This window comes from Eublepharis macularius, chromosome 5 (assembly GCF_028583425.1).
Source record: "Eublepharis macularius isolate TG4126 chromosome 5, MPM_Emac_v1.0, whole genome shotgun sequence".
NCBI classification, from domain to species: Eukaryota; Metazoa; Chordata; class Lepidosauria; order Squamata; family Eublepharidae; genus Eublepharis; species Eublepharis macularius.
This window is the reverse complement of record NC_072794.1, coordinates 86,029,942-86,046,552: the sequence shown is the minus strand read 5'-3', so window position 1 is coordinate 86,046,552 and position 16,611 is coordinate 86,029,942. Positions and strand designations below refer to the sequence as shown.

Here is a 16,611-nt window from a genome sequence, read left to right as displayed (position 1 = left end):
CCAGAATTTAGGAGTTCCATTAATCTAAATACAATTATTACACTTACAGCCCAAAGCTCTCCCTAGTTCTGGGGAGGCTAGCGTGTTGTGTTCTGTACTCCTTCTACACAAGCATGCTTAACTGCAGTGCTTTTAAACTCTGTATATAGCAAAATAAGGACACACTAAGGAGAGGAGTTGAACTTTGTAGAAAGTATAGGACTTTATTCTTGATTCAACAACTACAGTTTAAACAACATGGCCATGGAGAAAGTAACCCCATCACAAGTAAGTTTCAACATTTGACAAACCTATGAGTAACTTCGTAGATTCCAACTGATTCCTTTGCTTTTTCATCATAGTCATTCCAGTCCTGTGAAGTTAAATTCACAATATTAGCTACATACAAGGCAGTTAAAGTTCTAAGCTAAAGTTCAGGATTCTGTGCTTTGAGCTGAGCCATTATTTCTAATATATTAAAGTTTCCCTTGTACTGGGATTAAAGTTAGAAAACTTCCGCTTGAAATTCAAATTGGCTTCCAGCTTCTTAACATTTTTTAGTGCAAATAGTAATATTTTCCATATGTGAAGTTTGCAGACAAGCTTGTCTCTTCTACCCTTGAAGGATTACAATTGTCAAGCTGTTGGTGGATCACCAGACAGACTGATCTTTATGCCAAGAAGTGAACTGACCTTGACATGGTAGCTCATGACTGAAGACAACTGATAGCTTCAGCTGATAGTGAACAGTTATTATCCTGAGCCTCCAAAGAGATTACTTGACATCACCTAGCACAGTTCTCTATGGGAAAGGGGTAAATCTGGAGCAATCATCTGCAAAGCCAGAGCGTATATCTGCAAAGCCAGAGCTTGTGTATACGCAGTCTTGGAATAGTTATCGGGGGTCATTGTTACCTGTTCCTATATTGCATTATAACAACCCTGAAACTACCCTCTGGTAGATTCTTAATTTGTGCTAGTCATCTACTTCTAGATGGTGCTTAAAAAGTGGCTTTCATCTGCCATGAAATAAACATGGGAGTCCTTTTTTTTAGCTAAACAAAGAATTAAATATTTCAGAAGTACAAAGTGTAACAATGTTTTCTGTTTCATAGCTGACAACAGCCATAACTGCTACTAAAATCAAAGAGAGTCCAGTAGCACCTTTAAGACTAACCAATTTTATTGTAGCATAAGCTTTCGAGAATCAAGTTCTCTTCGTCAGATGCCTGATACAGAGACTGGTCTGATACAGGGACCAGTCTCTGTATCAGGCATCTGACGAAGAGAACTTGATTCTCGAAAGCTTATGCTACAATAAAATTGGTTAGTCTTAAAGGTGCTACTGGACTCTCTTTGATTTTGCTACCACAGACTAACACGGCTAACTCCTCTGCAGCTATAACTGCTACTAGTATTGCTTGCTGCTTATAGTGACAGAACGAGCTCACAGTTGTGCAAGTGACACAAAACGAGTGCAGTTAGCTGAGAAGCTGCTTTAAGCACAACAATGACTTGAGTATAATTCAGCAACTGTGAGCAGCCTACCCGCCAGCCTTCTGCAATGATGTTATGACATACCACTATTCTGTGCTTGCTTTCCTGATCTAAAAAGATAGTTTTCCTCCAGTATTTGGCAGAGCCTGATGATCTGCTTTCTCTTGGATGGGGGAGAAAGATACTTGGCAACTCTAGAAATGCTGCTTGGCATACAAATGCCACAAAAGGTCTAGCAATGGAGGAGGGGGAGAGAGGCAGAGAGCATGATGGTCTGGATACTTCCAGAGAGGGCTAGAGAGGGCAGCAAGAAGACCAAATGTGACAAAGTCTAACAGAAAAGAATGCTGTTGGGTTTTGCTAGGTGACCACTGGATAAGATAGGCCTGGTGCCATTTGGGGCTTATATGAGCAAGATGCTTCCTAGAAGACACTAGGAAAACAAAGTCATACTTGGATGAGTACATTTTACATGAGAACACTTACCTTTCCAAACTGTTTAGTCTATCTAGGACCCTGCGACTACCGCTAAGTGGTTGTTTGGAGCAATGCATCAAGCTATGATTTAACTTTTATTAAAACTACATACTGTACCTTTTCTAATAAGTTGACCTCAGTGAAAGGTGTTCCAGACTCTGCACCTTCTGCAGCAAAACCTGCCTGTAAACATTTGGGAAGCAATTATTAGGTATAACAACCGGATCTAGAATGTAATGGATGAAAAGTAAGCAGCAAATAAAGGGTAGCTACTGGTGGTGGCCAGGGTGACAAGGGGTCTCCCAAGAGCTGAACTCTACATCTAAAACAAACAAATCCCTGTGCTAAACTTGCATTCCTGTTACTTTGATTTCTGCTAAAGGGAATCTTGAAGGGACCCGCTGCCCCCTGCTGGCTGGTAAAGGAACAAGTTGGAAATACAAGTCAATGAAATAGCAATTCTCAGTGTACTGTCTTGTATACCACATTCATGAGGAAACAAGCTTGTAGGTACCACCATTACCACTGCCCCATATCCATTTCTCATAAGGCCATCCTTGGGCAAAAGGAATGGAATACATCTGCGGCCAGCAACTTGCCAAGATCTGAGCGCCTAATTGCGTGTTACATTTTTCCTGCGTATTTTCCTGGGTCAGGTCACAAGGATGGTCGGGAAACTCTGTGCTTCCCAAGTGTGTGGAAAACCAAATAAGGATTTGGACCACAGCAAGCATGGGTGTAATCTGCTCTATCCCCCACACCATTCTGGTCTGAAACAGCTTTAGGGAGCTTCTATTTGCTCTACTAGAAAAACTGGCATGCTGGGGCAGCTTGGCCATTAAGGCCACAGGGGAAACTGGTCAGCTGATGGCCTGGGAGGCTGCCTCTCCCCACCAGAGCCCACTCCAAACAACGGGCAGCCCTTGCAGCTGCCACTGTGGAGAGCCAGTGGTCCTTACTCTACGTGGGGCAGGTGAGCCACTGCTGTGAACAAGCTAATGGCCCTCATCCCATGTGGGGTGGAAGAGTTGCCACTACTGCAACTGGTAAGTCACTGTGGGCTAGCCAATGACCCCAGCCTCATGCAAGGGAGCTGCCATAGTGAGCAAGCCCTGGACCCATGTGGGGCAGGCGAGTGAGCCTGATGTCCCAGCCCCATATGATGTGGTTGAACTGCTGTGGTTTGCTTATCCCACACAAGTCTGGAGTAGCTGGCTTGCTTGTGGTGGCAGCGAGAAAGCCATCTTTTGCTCCTCCTGTCTATTGTGGGGATGGGGCCCTTTCCAGTGCTGTTTTTGCTTCCAGTCTGTTGCTGCTGACATGTTACATGTCTGTACTGGTGCTGCTTCCAATGGGACAAACTGACTCCCTACGGTAATTTCAGGAAAACAAGAGCATGGAGAAGATCCAAACCCTCTCAATGTGGTCCCAATCTAAATTGGGACCTGGGAAGCACAGAGCTCTCAAAGCACATCTGTGACTCAGCCGAAAAGTCTACCTGAGAAAACTCAGGTGTTTTCACATGATCACATCATAATAGGAAATCTGGATGGGAGGAAAGAATCACCACTTTGACACAAACACAATAGTAGAAATTAGCCTCAACAGAACCAGTTGCATCAGATTTTAGGTTCAAGAGACAGGTGCTTCATAGGTACCCAGCAAAAAAATAACGAAAACTTGCCTGTGGTTGGAAGTCCACTGGTTCAAGGCCTCGACATTCAAACTCAACTATTGTCTTAAACCTTTCACTGTCTTCAGCCTAAAATTAAGATGAAAACAGCTTTCATGCTGGAATAAATATTTGCAGAAATACATAAAACTTGTTTTCCAAATATCATATCCCATAAAAACACAAAGTGCTACTATTCCAACATCTCCAATCATTCATTGCCCTTATACGTTTCCAGAACTAGTTCCCAACTTTCAGAAAAGCAGTGAACAATCCATAAGTATATCATACAGAAGAACTTCAGTCATTAGGGCCTATTTAGACAGCCTCTAACCAAGTAGTCAGCAGTACAACAGCTCTTTAATTTGAATATAATGTATACAGGACAAATCAATTAAAATAATAACTTGCTGTTCTTGTCCCAAGTTTAAAAGTACTTTCAGAATTGTATCACTTCATTTATCTGGAGTTTAGTATTCTTAAATAATGTATACAGCAAAGTAACAACATTGGTCTTCCTAATCCAGACATTCTTTATATATGGGAAAGAGATTCTATACACACAACCACCATGAGATCCTACTGTACATGAAAAACAAGGGCAAATCCAAAGCTCTGTTTTCTATGTGCAGGTACCTGCATGGAAGGAGTCCTGCAGGCGTAACAGTGACAGGGCACCAACAGGCAATCCAGACTGGATATTTCCACCTTAATGTAAAGATGAATGGTGCATCCATACTGAAATGCAGTTGCTCGTGCACATCTACTTGGAAGTACCACTACATAAAGTACTAGTTGCATATAAAATGCTTCGGCACCTGGATATCTCTGGATGAAGTACACAAAAAGATGTTATTTACTCAGTAATAAGCAAAAGAATGAACTTACATTGTAAGGCTTCATGGTATGACTTAAGATGTCTGAAAGAAAAGAAGAAAAATATAGCTAAAGAGGGAAATAGCTAGTGTGGTGTAGCATTTACAGTGCCAGACCAGAACTGGGGAGACCCAGGTTCAAATCTTCACTTGTCCATGAAGCAGGTTGAGTTGCCTTGGTTATGCTGATAGAGAGGAACTGGTCTATTTCACAGGGTTGTTGTAAGGACAAAAATGGAGGATGGGAGAATCGTAGGTTCCAACATGTCTATAAATGAATATGAGGCGAAGATATTAATTTACAAAACCAAATGCAGTACTTAAGTTTCAACAGATTCCATGTCTATTATTTCATTGGGGGTTAATCTATTTTAATTTAAACAACTGCCCATAAGTGGATTAATGTAATGGGTTATTCTGCCTTTAATCAAGGGAAGTAGGAGCGTATCAAGAGAGACACAAAAAAATCATTAAAATATATTGCAAGAAAAATGCTCAGTGTGCTAGTCTTAATTCTTTCCAAAGTCGGAAAGCACACAGATTTGTAGATCTCAGTTTAAATGGAAAACAACTTGGATTTGACATCCCCCTGCTGCAGCCAAAAGCCCCCTCCCAAATGCTGCTCCTGGGGGACTCCCAGACTACCTTAGTGTGGGAGTTGGAGGTTTGCCCTAGGATAGGGCAACAAGCAAAATCACCCATTGGAATTGCTAGAAGAGATCTAAGAAAAAAAAGTCATTCAAAGATACACATAAAAATAAAAATTAAAACCATTCTTCTTAATATGGCCTGTTTAGAGAAGCATCTTAAAAATTCCTCAATGAAATTAAAACATGCATCTAAATGATTTCTGAATGCTATTACATCAAACTTGAATTTCTGACTATTTCTCCAGGGCTCTGTTTCTTGGACCTCAGATTCACTAGCTGTTTATTTTCAGTCCCTATTCCATTTTCACTTTTGCTATTCATACTATGGATGTGCGCCTGAATTTTTCTCGCTTTGGGTAAACCCAAAACGAGAAACCCAAATCTTTTTAGGGTACACATCCCTAATTCATACTGTAAACACTTTGGCTTCACTATTGGAGACTGAGGCAGTCAAATTAAATTGTGACCTGCTACAAATGGAAATATTAGCTTGGCACATTAGAAAAGTGTGCATGGATGGAAATACTATAAACTGGGCATGACTGTTGCCTGTGGCTGACCTACAAACAGTGTCCTTAATTAGCAGGTTAGATCTTTTCTGCTCCCAGAAGGCACTTCTGCCAGTAGAGGGCAATTACCACCACCTGCTACAGTCAGCCCCCCTCCCTTACCTACTCCTGGGGAGACTGGTGGACTGCTGATAATACTTTGGGTGTGTGTGTGTGTGTGTGTGTGAGAAAGGGGAATCTCCAGTGTGTGTGTGAGGTGGGACAGAATGAGCAAAATCCACCCACTTTTTCAGCAAATGGAAAACTTAAAAGCAGAGTTTCCCACTCCCCCTTAATTGTGATTCAATTTTATTTATTTATGGTATGGTGCTTTAATGTATAAGATTGCAGTAAAGATTAAGATAAAAAATAATGACATGATATGAGCTCACCTCACAGGCAGGCTGAGAAAAAAGCAAACCCTACTTTTGCACAGAGACCATGAGCCCAGTATTCAGCCTATATAAATAAGATATATGCTTGAGACAAGAACAAGGGAAGGGCAGATAACTAAGCTCACGTTCAGTCAATATGAGCCAATGAAGAGGGAGACAGCACTGCAGGTATGCCATTGTTCTTGCTGCAGTACAGACGAACTTCAGCCAAATTTCTTAAACATGAACAAATGTATAATTGTATCCCAGCATACAATTATACATAAGCAATGTTAGTCTCTGATTATTTCCAGTTATGGGTTCTGATTATATTATACATCCCTTCATTTCAAATATATATAAGTGGCCTCCATTAATGAGAGCAGAAACATGTGCCTCAAGCTGAAAGGCAATAGTCAAAAATAAGGCTGGGTTATTTATATCCTGTTGATTGAAGTACAGAAATTACCTACCTATAGAGTTTTCTCTGGAGCATAGCTTGCATTTCTGCACCATTGTGGCACTCCCTCTGCCTCCTTTGAGAGGGTGACTATCCTAAATGACATTTCAAAAGGAGTATTTAAAGCCAAAACAGATCCTGCGTGACAGAATTACCCCCAACAAATGCTAACACTAAGGTAATATTCAGACCAACACTGCATCATATTGGATTGAGCTTCGGTTTGTTAGCCCTAATCTATCCTATTACCCTCTCCAGGCTCCTAATTCAGGAACTCCATAGACCCACTGATCTCATCTGACTGCGTGAAACAACTGGGTGTCATCTATATATTGATGTTACCACACTCCAAATTCCATGCATACAATCAGACTTTAAAGAATGCTGATAATGTCAACAGTATAATTTCTGAATGGCACACCCATGTCAAATGATGTACTGCAATACTGCCCCCTCAATGCAAATGGTGGCCCAGTGAGGCACCAATACCATCAATTTATAAACATGAGAGCTATTCATAAGTGACAGCCCTCCAGGACAACTGCTTGGACATATGTGAAACAGGATGGTGGACTGGATAGAACACTGGTCTGATCTAGTAGAGCTCTTCTTATGACAAGAGTTAAAATGTAATCTATATAAACAACTCTAAGCATTCCCCAACCCAGATCTTGATAGCCCAGGTTAGCCTGATCTCATCAGATGACAGAAGCTAAGTGGGCACAACCCTAGTTAGTACTTGGATGGGAGATGAACAAGGAAGTCTACGCAGAGGCAGACAATGGCCAACCCCCCCTGAACATATCTTGCCTTGAAAATCCCAGCAGGTTTTACCATAAATTGGTTGTTGCTTGATGGCACTCTCCCTCCCAAACCCAGCTTCTCTTTTTGTTACAACACTTAAAGGCCATTCCTCTAATTTATGTATTAGTTTAGCATGCCCATGTTATATAGTTTCGAGACCTACCATTAGTCGTAAATATTGCCATTTTTCAGAAACCTCACTACAATTCCCGCACTTCAGCTGAAACAAACAAAACCAAGCACAAACTAAAAACACATAGAGAAATTCAACAGCAGAATGATACCTGAAGGAAAAAATAGATTCATGTAAAATAAATGGATGGATGTGAACTGCAAGGCAGTCCCAATACATTCCTGATAAACAAAAAAACCTCAAAACAATTCCAAACTGAAATATACCATCTGAGATTATCTCTAAAGATAGCACAAGAATAAAAATTATGGCTTGACCTGAAGGTCTTTCATCTGGAAGTCAAAGCCCACCCTCTGGCCCCAATTCCCACAGATTGCATAGATCTCCTCCAGCAACACTGGCTGGCACAACTTCCCAAGTAGTTTCCAAGGAACCCCCAACCCCCAGGAGTCTTTCCAGGAGGTTGCAGTGGGAAGAGAGAAGCAAGAAAGTCTTGTTACACAGGCAGATTTCCACCTGTATCACATGCTAACATGTTTCCTACAGTCAGTAATATAAAGGGGTGTGTGCTATCATGGCGCCCAAACAACAGGTGCAGGTGACCACTGTTGCAGGTGACCACACTGACCCAAACCTATTACCATAAATACTCACTATCTGAGCAATTGGGACCACTGCATTTATGAATGTCTCATTGAAACATTGGGAGGAAAGAGAGAATGGAAAGCAGAAGGGGAGTCTTTATTCATTTGCACATGCTAATGTTAATTTGCTTTTTGTAGTGAAAATACACATTTTTACTGTCAAACAAACAGCACAGCAGAAAAGAATCAGTTAGGCACCCAGAGGAGTTTTATATAAAATATATATTTTCTGTTCCTACATAAACCTGCCAATTTTTGGAGTTTGTCTTCTGTGTGCTTAATGAGGTTAAGTGGGTGGTGAATGAAGAGTCCTTTCTGGAGTGAATGGTGCTCTGTTTGTGGCACAGCCTCCACAGAAACACTTCAGCACCAGCTGTGTCTGCTTTCCTGTTGCACTTTTAAAAAATAGGATACATCTCACCACATTTCCACAGTTTTTGTGTAACACACCAGTGACAAATTTATAGAAAGAATCCTAAAGATCGGGAACATCACTATGTACTTCAGTGTTCCAAGAATTCATAAATTTTGAAATAATGAAAGTTTGGAGCCCTCCAATAAACACCACTTTCTGATTTGAAAAGATTGGTCGTTAATCTCAAATGTCAGCTGGTTGAGGTAGGTTAGTGAGTGGGGAAGAGACAGCCACTCTGCACCTGAGCCAGAAGCAAAGTCCAGGAAGCCCGAACCCCACAGCGCCAACGGACTCATACTTGACTGTTTCAAACTAGAGGGCGGGGAACAAACCTCCGCCTATAAAGGAGGCAGAATAACCACTGCCGCTTCAGCACATGTTTTGCGTAAACAGGGCAACGCCCTTCCACGCATACCTTTAGATACCAGCGAAAATCCTCCCCCACCGGTCTGAGATTGGTAATGTTTTCTAAGGTGGCTTTCAGCTGCAGCCCAATCTTCTGCAAAGAGACGTGAGCGTGTCAGGCGCGGGAGGTGCCCCAGCCCCACCGAGGCCCCAGTGCTTCAGCCCGCCGCACACGCGCAGCGCCTCCCCTTACCCCCATCACTGGAAGCGCGAAGGCGCAACGAGTTACGGGCAGAGCAACAACCGGAACGACGGAGGCTTTGCAGAAAACGCAGCGAAAGACTCCACCAGCATTTGCCCGAACACGGCTGCTGCCAAACCTCGCGAGACTGCGGACGGGCCTTCCGGGCGGCTGACCGGACTATGCAAACCATGCTGAAGCGACCGTTTGCCCTTACACAAGATGGCTGCCGCCGCTATGGCGAGGGTATTTCAAAACGGAATACCATACTGTTAGCAATTGCCGGGAAGCGCTAAAGTCAATTTGTCCCCAGTAGCATGTTGATGGTGCTTGAGAACAAGATGGTGCGGCGCTTGTGTGTTGTGGGGGGTGGGGTTTGGAGGGAGGATTGTCTGCCAGAAGCAATCTAAAAATTCAGTCTTCAGTTTGGGTTGAGGCTGTGGCTCGGCTTCTGTGGCACTGCAGAGCATCTTAGTATGCAGAAGATGACAGCTTCAAATCCCAGCATCTTGTTATAGGGATGAGTTAGTGATGTAGAAAACCTGGGGAGCTGCTGCCACTGTGAATAGACAATACTGATTTTAATGGACCAGTGGTCTGATTCAGGATAAGGCAGCTTCATGTGGAGTCATCAAAACCCACAGATAGTTATGTCAACATAATGCATATGACAAAGAATTTTGGTGTACTGGAGCAGACTGCATCTTTCCCATACCAGTAGGATTCGAGTCCAATGACGCCTTAAGAGACCAAGACTATAAGCTCTTGACAGTAAAAGCTCCCTTCTTCAGATACCACAGGGAGCTTATGCCCTGAAAACCTGTTGATCTCTAAAGTGCCACTGGTCTCAAATCCTGTTGTTCTACTGCAGACCAACACAGCTACCTACCTGAAACGATTGTGGCCATTTTCACATGTACCTGTAAGCATCTGGAAGACTGCGCGAAACTTACGGCATAAAGTGTCTTCCTAGCACCATTTCCCAGCACAATCCCCTTTAATGGTGCGATGACATCAGAAATTGTGCCATTAAATGGGATCGTGCTGGGAAATCATGTTGGGAAGACGCTTCATGCTGTGAGTTTTGCGTAATCTTCTGGAGGCTTTGAGCATGTGAAAATGTCCCACTGACTAAATTAAGACCTAATCCCAACTAAATATTAAGATTGGGGTGATTGGCCATGCTGTAATAATTCATGATTTCCAGCTCCAAATGTTGCAGATCCAGATGCAAATCATATTTTGTCAGTAGACCAGATGCAATAAACTCTCCCAGAAGTTCAATATTCCACAAAAAAGCAAGTGCTTTCATTAGAATAGGAGCAGTGCATGCTCATTTTCATAGCATCTCTCCCCACAACAGCTTTTGTGAAGAGAATTATAGTTTTATTTTCCAATTAACTTACCTTCAGTCTAGAGGCCCAGCACTGCAGCCTTAGTGTTACAGTATTAGACACATTTCACTGAGTTTAAGCGCATCTAACTCCGAGAGTTACCCTATGCTCACTAAAGAAAGTGCCTTACATATACTGAGCCTGACCACCTGTCCTTTTAGCCCAGTAACGTCTGCTTAGATACACTGCATATCTCCAGGAATTCAAGTACAAACTACTGTTAACCTACCTAAAACCTTTTTAAGTGTCAAATTTTGGTTACTGAATCTGGAGATGTCTAAAACCAAGTAATAGTCCCTCCTGATCTGTACATCACAACTCCATTGAAATGTATGTAAAGGAGAGTTGGGGGGATGGTTAAAGGGGAGTTCAAGTTGTGAGCAAATTTTTATTTAAATATTTCTACTCATCTTGGTGTCTTCCACACAGCAGCAGATTTCCACAGTTTTTCCCCATATGTGGCCAACCCCCCAACCCTGGACCACCAGGGCTTTTGCAAATTTTTTTTTTACAAATTGTCACAAGAATATCATTATACTATTGTAACGATAAGTACAGCAGATTCTCTGAATTCCCAGCTTTCATTTTTAAAAAGTACATCTCTGGCCTGTTGCAGTGATATAAGGAAAAGGAAGGAGTTAGACTTTTTTTTTTTTAAATGAAAGCTAGGAATTCAGAGAACGTGCTATACCTATTGTTACAATGGTATATTGATATAATCATATTCTAGTGTGGATTTTTTTCAAAAATAAGCCCCCCCATAGTGGCAGGGGGAAGAAATGGACAGGGTCTGGGAACATGTCTGGCATGTGGTTTCAGAAAATCCTAATTTTCTCACCCTCACAACAGCCATCCAGGCTTCAATGCGATTCTCCCAAATCTTCAAAACAAAGCAGGTTTGAGGAAGAAAAGCCAGGAAAACCCCCCAAGGCACACAAATGTACCACAATGCAGTAGTGAAGCAGAAAAACAACAACCCTGGTTCCCAAAAGCACTGAAAAGGATAGATAATTCATGTGGAGGACTTCCTTATTTGCTTGGACTTCAGATGGCAAACAATGCATCAATCAGCTTGCAAGTACATAATTATAATGGTCCAAATAACAAAAAACAGATAAAAATACAAATTACAAATCTTAATAGTAGTCACATTTTAAATGCACATAAAATACGCATGATCAACAAATTCACAGCCAAAACTGTTGAATAATTCACTCCCCCACCTCAAATACTGTCTGGAACAAGACTACCTTACATGCCTTCTGAAGTGTAACAAGGTTCCCTCGTCACTCGCTCTGGAAGGTTGTTCCAAAGGACTTGATCACCACAGGAAAAGCCGGACAGTCCTAAGGGAGAGCACTTTAAGGAAGCAGCTGTCTGCAGAGCATAACTGTCTCAGAGGAGTATATTGGGAGATTTAGTTCAAGAAGTACAAGGGCCTAGGCCATGAAAGGCTTTAAAAGTCCTAATTTTGAATTGGGTCCAAAAACAAATAGGTACATTTATTGCAGCACTGAAGTTGCATGTTCCAAGGAGCTAACCTCAGAGAAGAGCTTTGCCGTCACATTTTGTAGCAATTAAAGCTTCCAAGACATCTTCAAAGGGAGCCCCATGTAGTGCTTGTTGCAATAGAATACTCTAGAAGTTACGGTAGTATGGATCATTGGGATGTTAAGATTTTAATTACTGCAAGCTATTTGTAAGCCAACCTTGGCTGAAAAACAAGTAAGAAGTATAATTCACAGTTGATTCACTGGCCTTGGAAACTGAGCTACATATGTTGTCTAACTTGCTCTTTTAGAAAACACCTGGATACAAGGATGGAACTGCCCATCACAGTTGCTATCACAAAGGTATGTTGAGCATTCTGAGTTATAACCAGGATCTTGAAGTATGCCTAGCAGAGAAGATGCAAACAATGCAGCATTGGTACATGTGGTTTGTAGCCTGACCCCTCTTGGGGAGAAGCAGCCACTTACAGTAAAATAAGTGTAATAGTGGTGAGACCATAGCAGAAACGGCTCACCAATACAGCAAAAGCACAGCAGTCCCCACAAATCTAATTTTCTACTTCATTTGTACTGGGTCCTAGTAAAAGGGATCTGCCTCCCCTCCATAAAAAAGATGGACTCTGATACAGGCATTCATTATAATATATGAAGCAGCTATCCCACATGCCACCCCCCGCTCAAAACTGAGTATAAAATATAATATACTCAGTGCAAGTATTTTAAAATGCATTTTTAAAAAGTCTCTCAAATCACTGCAAAGGCTTTATTGCTACATTACTATCACCTCAAACTAAAAAGCTATCCCTCCTAATTCAAATAAATTGTTGATACACTTCTAAGATTAGAATACACTTCCTAAATAAAAAGATCTTTTCAGCATTTATTAAATTCACTCTATAAAAACGGACATAGATAAAAGTCATTTAATAAAAGAAATAGGGAATGACAGGAAATTTTTACAATACAAACTTAACCATACAATTTAAATTGGCTTAATTTTGAAGTGCAATCCAATAAGACTGAAGACTAGACACTTGAGGTCCTGGACAAGGTAGTAAAACACTCTTAGACCTTCTGGATCCCTGAAATGTAAATGAAAAAAAAAGATATTAGCCATTAAGACGCAGAATCTTTGAGACAATGTGAAACGTGACAAGAGAAAGTCTCCTACAATTTATCAAAACTTCAAGCATCTTTAGGCCTTGCTCTTAGCAGCTGGGAACAACCAAAATGATGCAATTTATACATGACTTTTTCAAAAGAGGGGAGGCATCAAGAATGAAAATAATGAAATGTCACAGCTGAGATATATTCAAACTGCTAATATTTGAATTTTTATCTGGTGAAGCCTTAGAACAGCCAATCCAAGACCTAGCTTTGGCTGCAGTGGACCAAAGGCAGCAGTGGACCACTAGTGTAGCATATTAGGCAAGGCAACTGGGGCCAAGTTGTAGTGTTACTATCCCATCCATCTCTTAAACCCCTCCCTTCCTGCATGATTCTGTTAATTCTCCTTTATGAGCCCATTCTTGAAACCCTCGCCTCAGAGTATGTTGTGTGATGCTTCTGTAGACAAGGATAGTATCAGAGCTGTTACTCAACCATGTTCATTTGATACATTCTACTGATTTTCAAGTAGCCTTAAGGCTGTAAATTATGTTAAAATACACAGCTTTACATTACTAGAGTATTGCTTATGAGTTATTCACATTAGGCATAGATTGTTTGTAAACCAATACTTCTATGCATTAAGATAAAACATTTTCACTTATGTCAACAAAAATAATATGATGGGTCATTCTATTATAAAAGAATGAAATTCTGTGGCATAGCATGCCACTCTCTCAACAAGAAAGGAGCAAGGAAATACGGCTGCAACCCTAGAGACACTTTCCTGGGAACAAGACCTATTAGCAACATGTGAATTACTTCTGGGTAAACCTGCCTAGGATTGCTCTCTAAAGTGACGCTGGCTACAATCTTGATACCACTGGATTGAAGGAGCATGTATTTCAGTTTGTAGTCTTAGAAACAATCTTATATGAAAAACCCTTAGGTTAGCTAATACATTCAAAGAGCACTTACTTGGACTGATTTACATCAATGAGAGAACCAATTTTTGATGTGGTAAACGATATGTGTTCATCACCAATTACAATCTCAAGCTCCTAGAAAAACAAATAGTCATGAAACAAAGTTGCTTTATCATATACTGCCTTGAAGATCCAATAGGATAACCATGTCATATATATTATCAAGCCTCATTCCCCCGCCTTCCTTAAAAGATGGTTAAAAGGTACAACCTTATTATTTATTATTTGTTTATTGTCCATCTTTCTCATGGAGACGCAAAGCAGATCAGGCAGTGCAAATTAATACAATCAACAACTAGGACACTTAATGAATAATTCAAAATGATATGGATTGTGGAAATTTGAAAACAAGCATAAATCACATACAGAGGTGAGACTTAGCTGAAACAAAGCATAAGATATTTGTAATGAAATAAATGTGTTCACCTGCCGACCAACTCTGTCAGGTGGTGGCCATAATGCATCATCTTCTTTTGTAATTTCACTGTCATCAATTATCCGCTTTAGCTCTTCCATCACACTCTTGTGTACGTATGCCTATAAGCAACATGTAAATATATACATCAATTCTTTTGTAGGCAAATCTCTCTCTCTCACTATACATCCATACAAGGCAAAAAAATATTACCCACTATCTTTTCTTTTTGGACATTTGTGCATGTCATTATCCACTGAAATAACTGGGGTGGGTGGGTGGTGGCATATTGGGCATATATTGCTGTGACAAAGGAATCTGCATGGTCAGTGCTATGTGCAACTTTGGGGAACAGAGAGAGACAATTTATAACGCAAGTTTCCCACTTAAGTTAAATGTAATGGAAAGTTTCTTTCCTATAACAAACTTTCAATGAGGAAAGAGAAACAGTTTACATAAATATTATGAACTATAGTATTTAAAATGCAGATCCATGATTTCCAGTGACACAGCTAAAAAAAGATTCCATGTTTTCTGCATTCAAAAATATTAAGAATGTAGTAAAAAGAAATAACAAGCATATTCTCAAGGCTTCCCCAGTTATATACAATTCAGACATCTAATAATAGCTCTTAACTACAACCACAGGAAAATACAAGATATGCCAACATGTGCTTTGTTGGAACTCAAATTCATGCATCTAAAGGCAGTGTTATAGACAACATACCTCTTTCCTGATCATCACATCATTTTTATAATTGCTATTGTTTGCATATCTGAGTTTACCTGTTGAAACAGAAAAAATTAAATTCAAATATCACACAAAGCAAGATCTGGCTTTCTTTTAATACAGATGATCATTATCTTTAATCTGGAATCAACTAAATCAGTTCTGTATTCACTTATCGAGACTGAGAAAGGAGACAGGACAAAATGTTATTCCCTAACTAGAGAAAACTGTTCTCTCTCCTTCCTACTATGTTTTAATTGTATTTTATCTTTTTGCATGCATATTTTAGCTTTGGTTTCAATTATGTGTTTTTATTTGATTTTAAAGATGTATTTTTATAACAGTTATTTTACCCGTTAGTCTCCTTAGCTGCCTCTCTTCCCTCCACCTTCTGGGTTGAATCTAGACTAAATTTTCCATCAGCAGAACAGAATTTTTCTGCCTCCCCCTTCCCACTGCTGTCTACTAACAAAAAAGTGCTGAGAGGGAAACAGGAGATAATGAGGAATGCTAGGGTGGGGGGCATGGGTCTCAAGCAGGAAGCAGACCTCTGTGGAAATTGCCAACTTTGTCTGGATTCAATCTTCTACATTAGCCCATCCAGCAGATGTTTGTTTCCTTAATCGTTTTCTTGTTCAGAGAGGCTTTGACCCAGAGCAAAGGGAACTGTTTTGGAGAATGCAGTCTCGCTCCTTAGGCAGCCTACTACGTGCCACTTCCACAAGAGTTTTTTTTCCCCTGAGGATTTCTGCTTGACCATTTTCACCCCCCCCCCCAAATGTATTCCTGTATCAATCGGGCATCTGACGAAGAGAACTGTGATTCTCGAAAGCTTATGCAACAGGAAAGTTGGTTAGTCTTAAAGGTGCTACTGGACTCTTTTCAATCAGGCTATTAGCGATTAGTACCAAACAGATTTGGTACTACCGGTACAACTGATTTTACTATTGATTTCTTGTACTGTCCCGACACAGCCCACTCATTCATTATTCGGCTTTAAGCTTCCTCCGTCACATTTGCTTCTCTTACGGTAACCTACAAACACATCAGCTCCTCCTCGCAGCGAATATCAAACTCTTATCTGCTCGCCCTCTCCGTTCAACGGCAACCCCTCTTAATCCTCCTCCCCTTCCAGCCCCTCCTTGCCTCGAAGTCCCGCCACCCTCAAAGCCTGAAACTGCAGTCCGGCTTCGGCCTTACCGTCGGGGCGGAACTCGAACTCCAGAAACTCATGGCCGAACTTCCCCTTGTGCCCAACGTAATACCGCAAGTAAAAATCACTCGCCATCGCTCCGACGCGCCGAGACCAGCAAGCTCCGGATGGAAAGAATCCGGTGCGCGCGCGGGCACAGAA

General features: G+C 41.1%; 2 protein-coding genes across 3 annotated transcripts; both read right to left on the bottom strand.

Moving 5' to 3' along the window:
- Positions 1-177: 177 nt before the first annotated feature.
- CZIB (CXXC motif containing zinc binding protein) lies at positions 178-9,258 on the bottom strand. Of its 2 annotated transcripts, XM_054979988.1 has the most exons (8): positions 9,127-9,258; positions 8,944-9,027; positions 7,500-7,556; positions 6,546-6,627; positions 4,514-4,545; positions 3,634-3,715; positions 2,071-2,132; positions 178-352 (listed from the first exon to the last, which is right to left on the bottom strand). In XM_054979988.1, the coding sequence occupies exons 1-8, from the start codon at positions 9,130-9,132 to the stop codon at positions 275-277; spliced, it is 483 nt and encodes a 160-aa protein (XP_054835963.1). In that variant the 5' UTR covers positions 9,133-9,258; the 3' UTR covers positions 178-274. The 2 variants fall into 2 exon arrangements, with proteins under 2 accessions (XP_054835963.1, XP_054835964.1); XM_054979989.1 differs by lacking the exon at positions 8,944-9,027.
- Positions 9,259-12,928: 3,670 nt separating this feature from the next.
- On the bottom strand, positions 12,929-16,611 carry MAGOH (mago homolog, exon junction complex subunit). Its single transcript, XM_054980751.1, has 5 exons — positions 16,458-16,611; positions 15,255-15,313; positions 14,539-14,649; positions 14,105-14,187; positions 12,929-13,101 (listed from the first exon to the last, which is right to left on the bottom strand). Exons 1-5 carry the CDS (start codon positions 16,543-16,545, stop codon positions 13,002-13,004), a joined length of 441 nt encoding a protein of 146 aa, XP_054836726.1. The 5' UTR covers positions 16,546-16,611; the 3' UTR covers positions 12,929-13,001.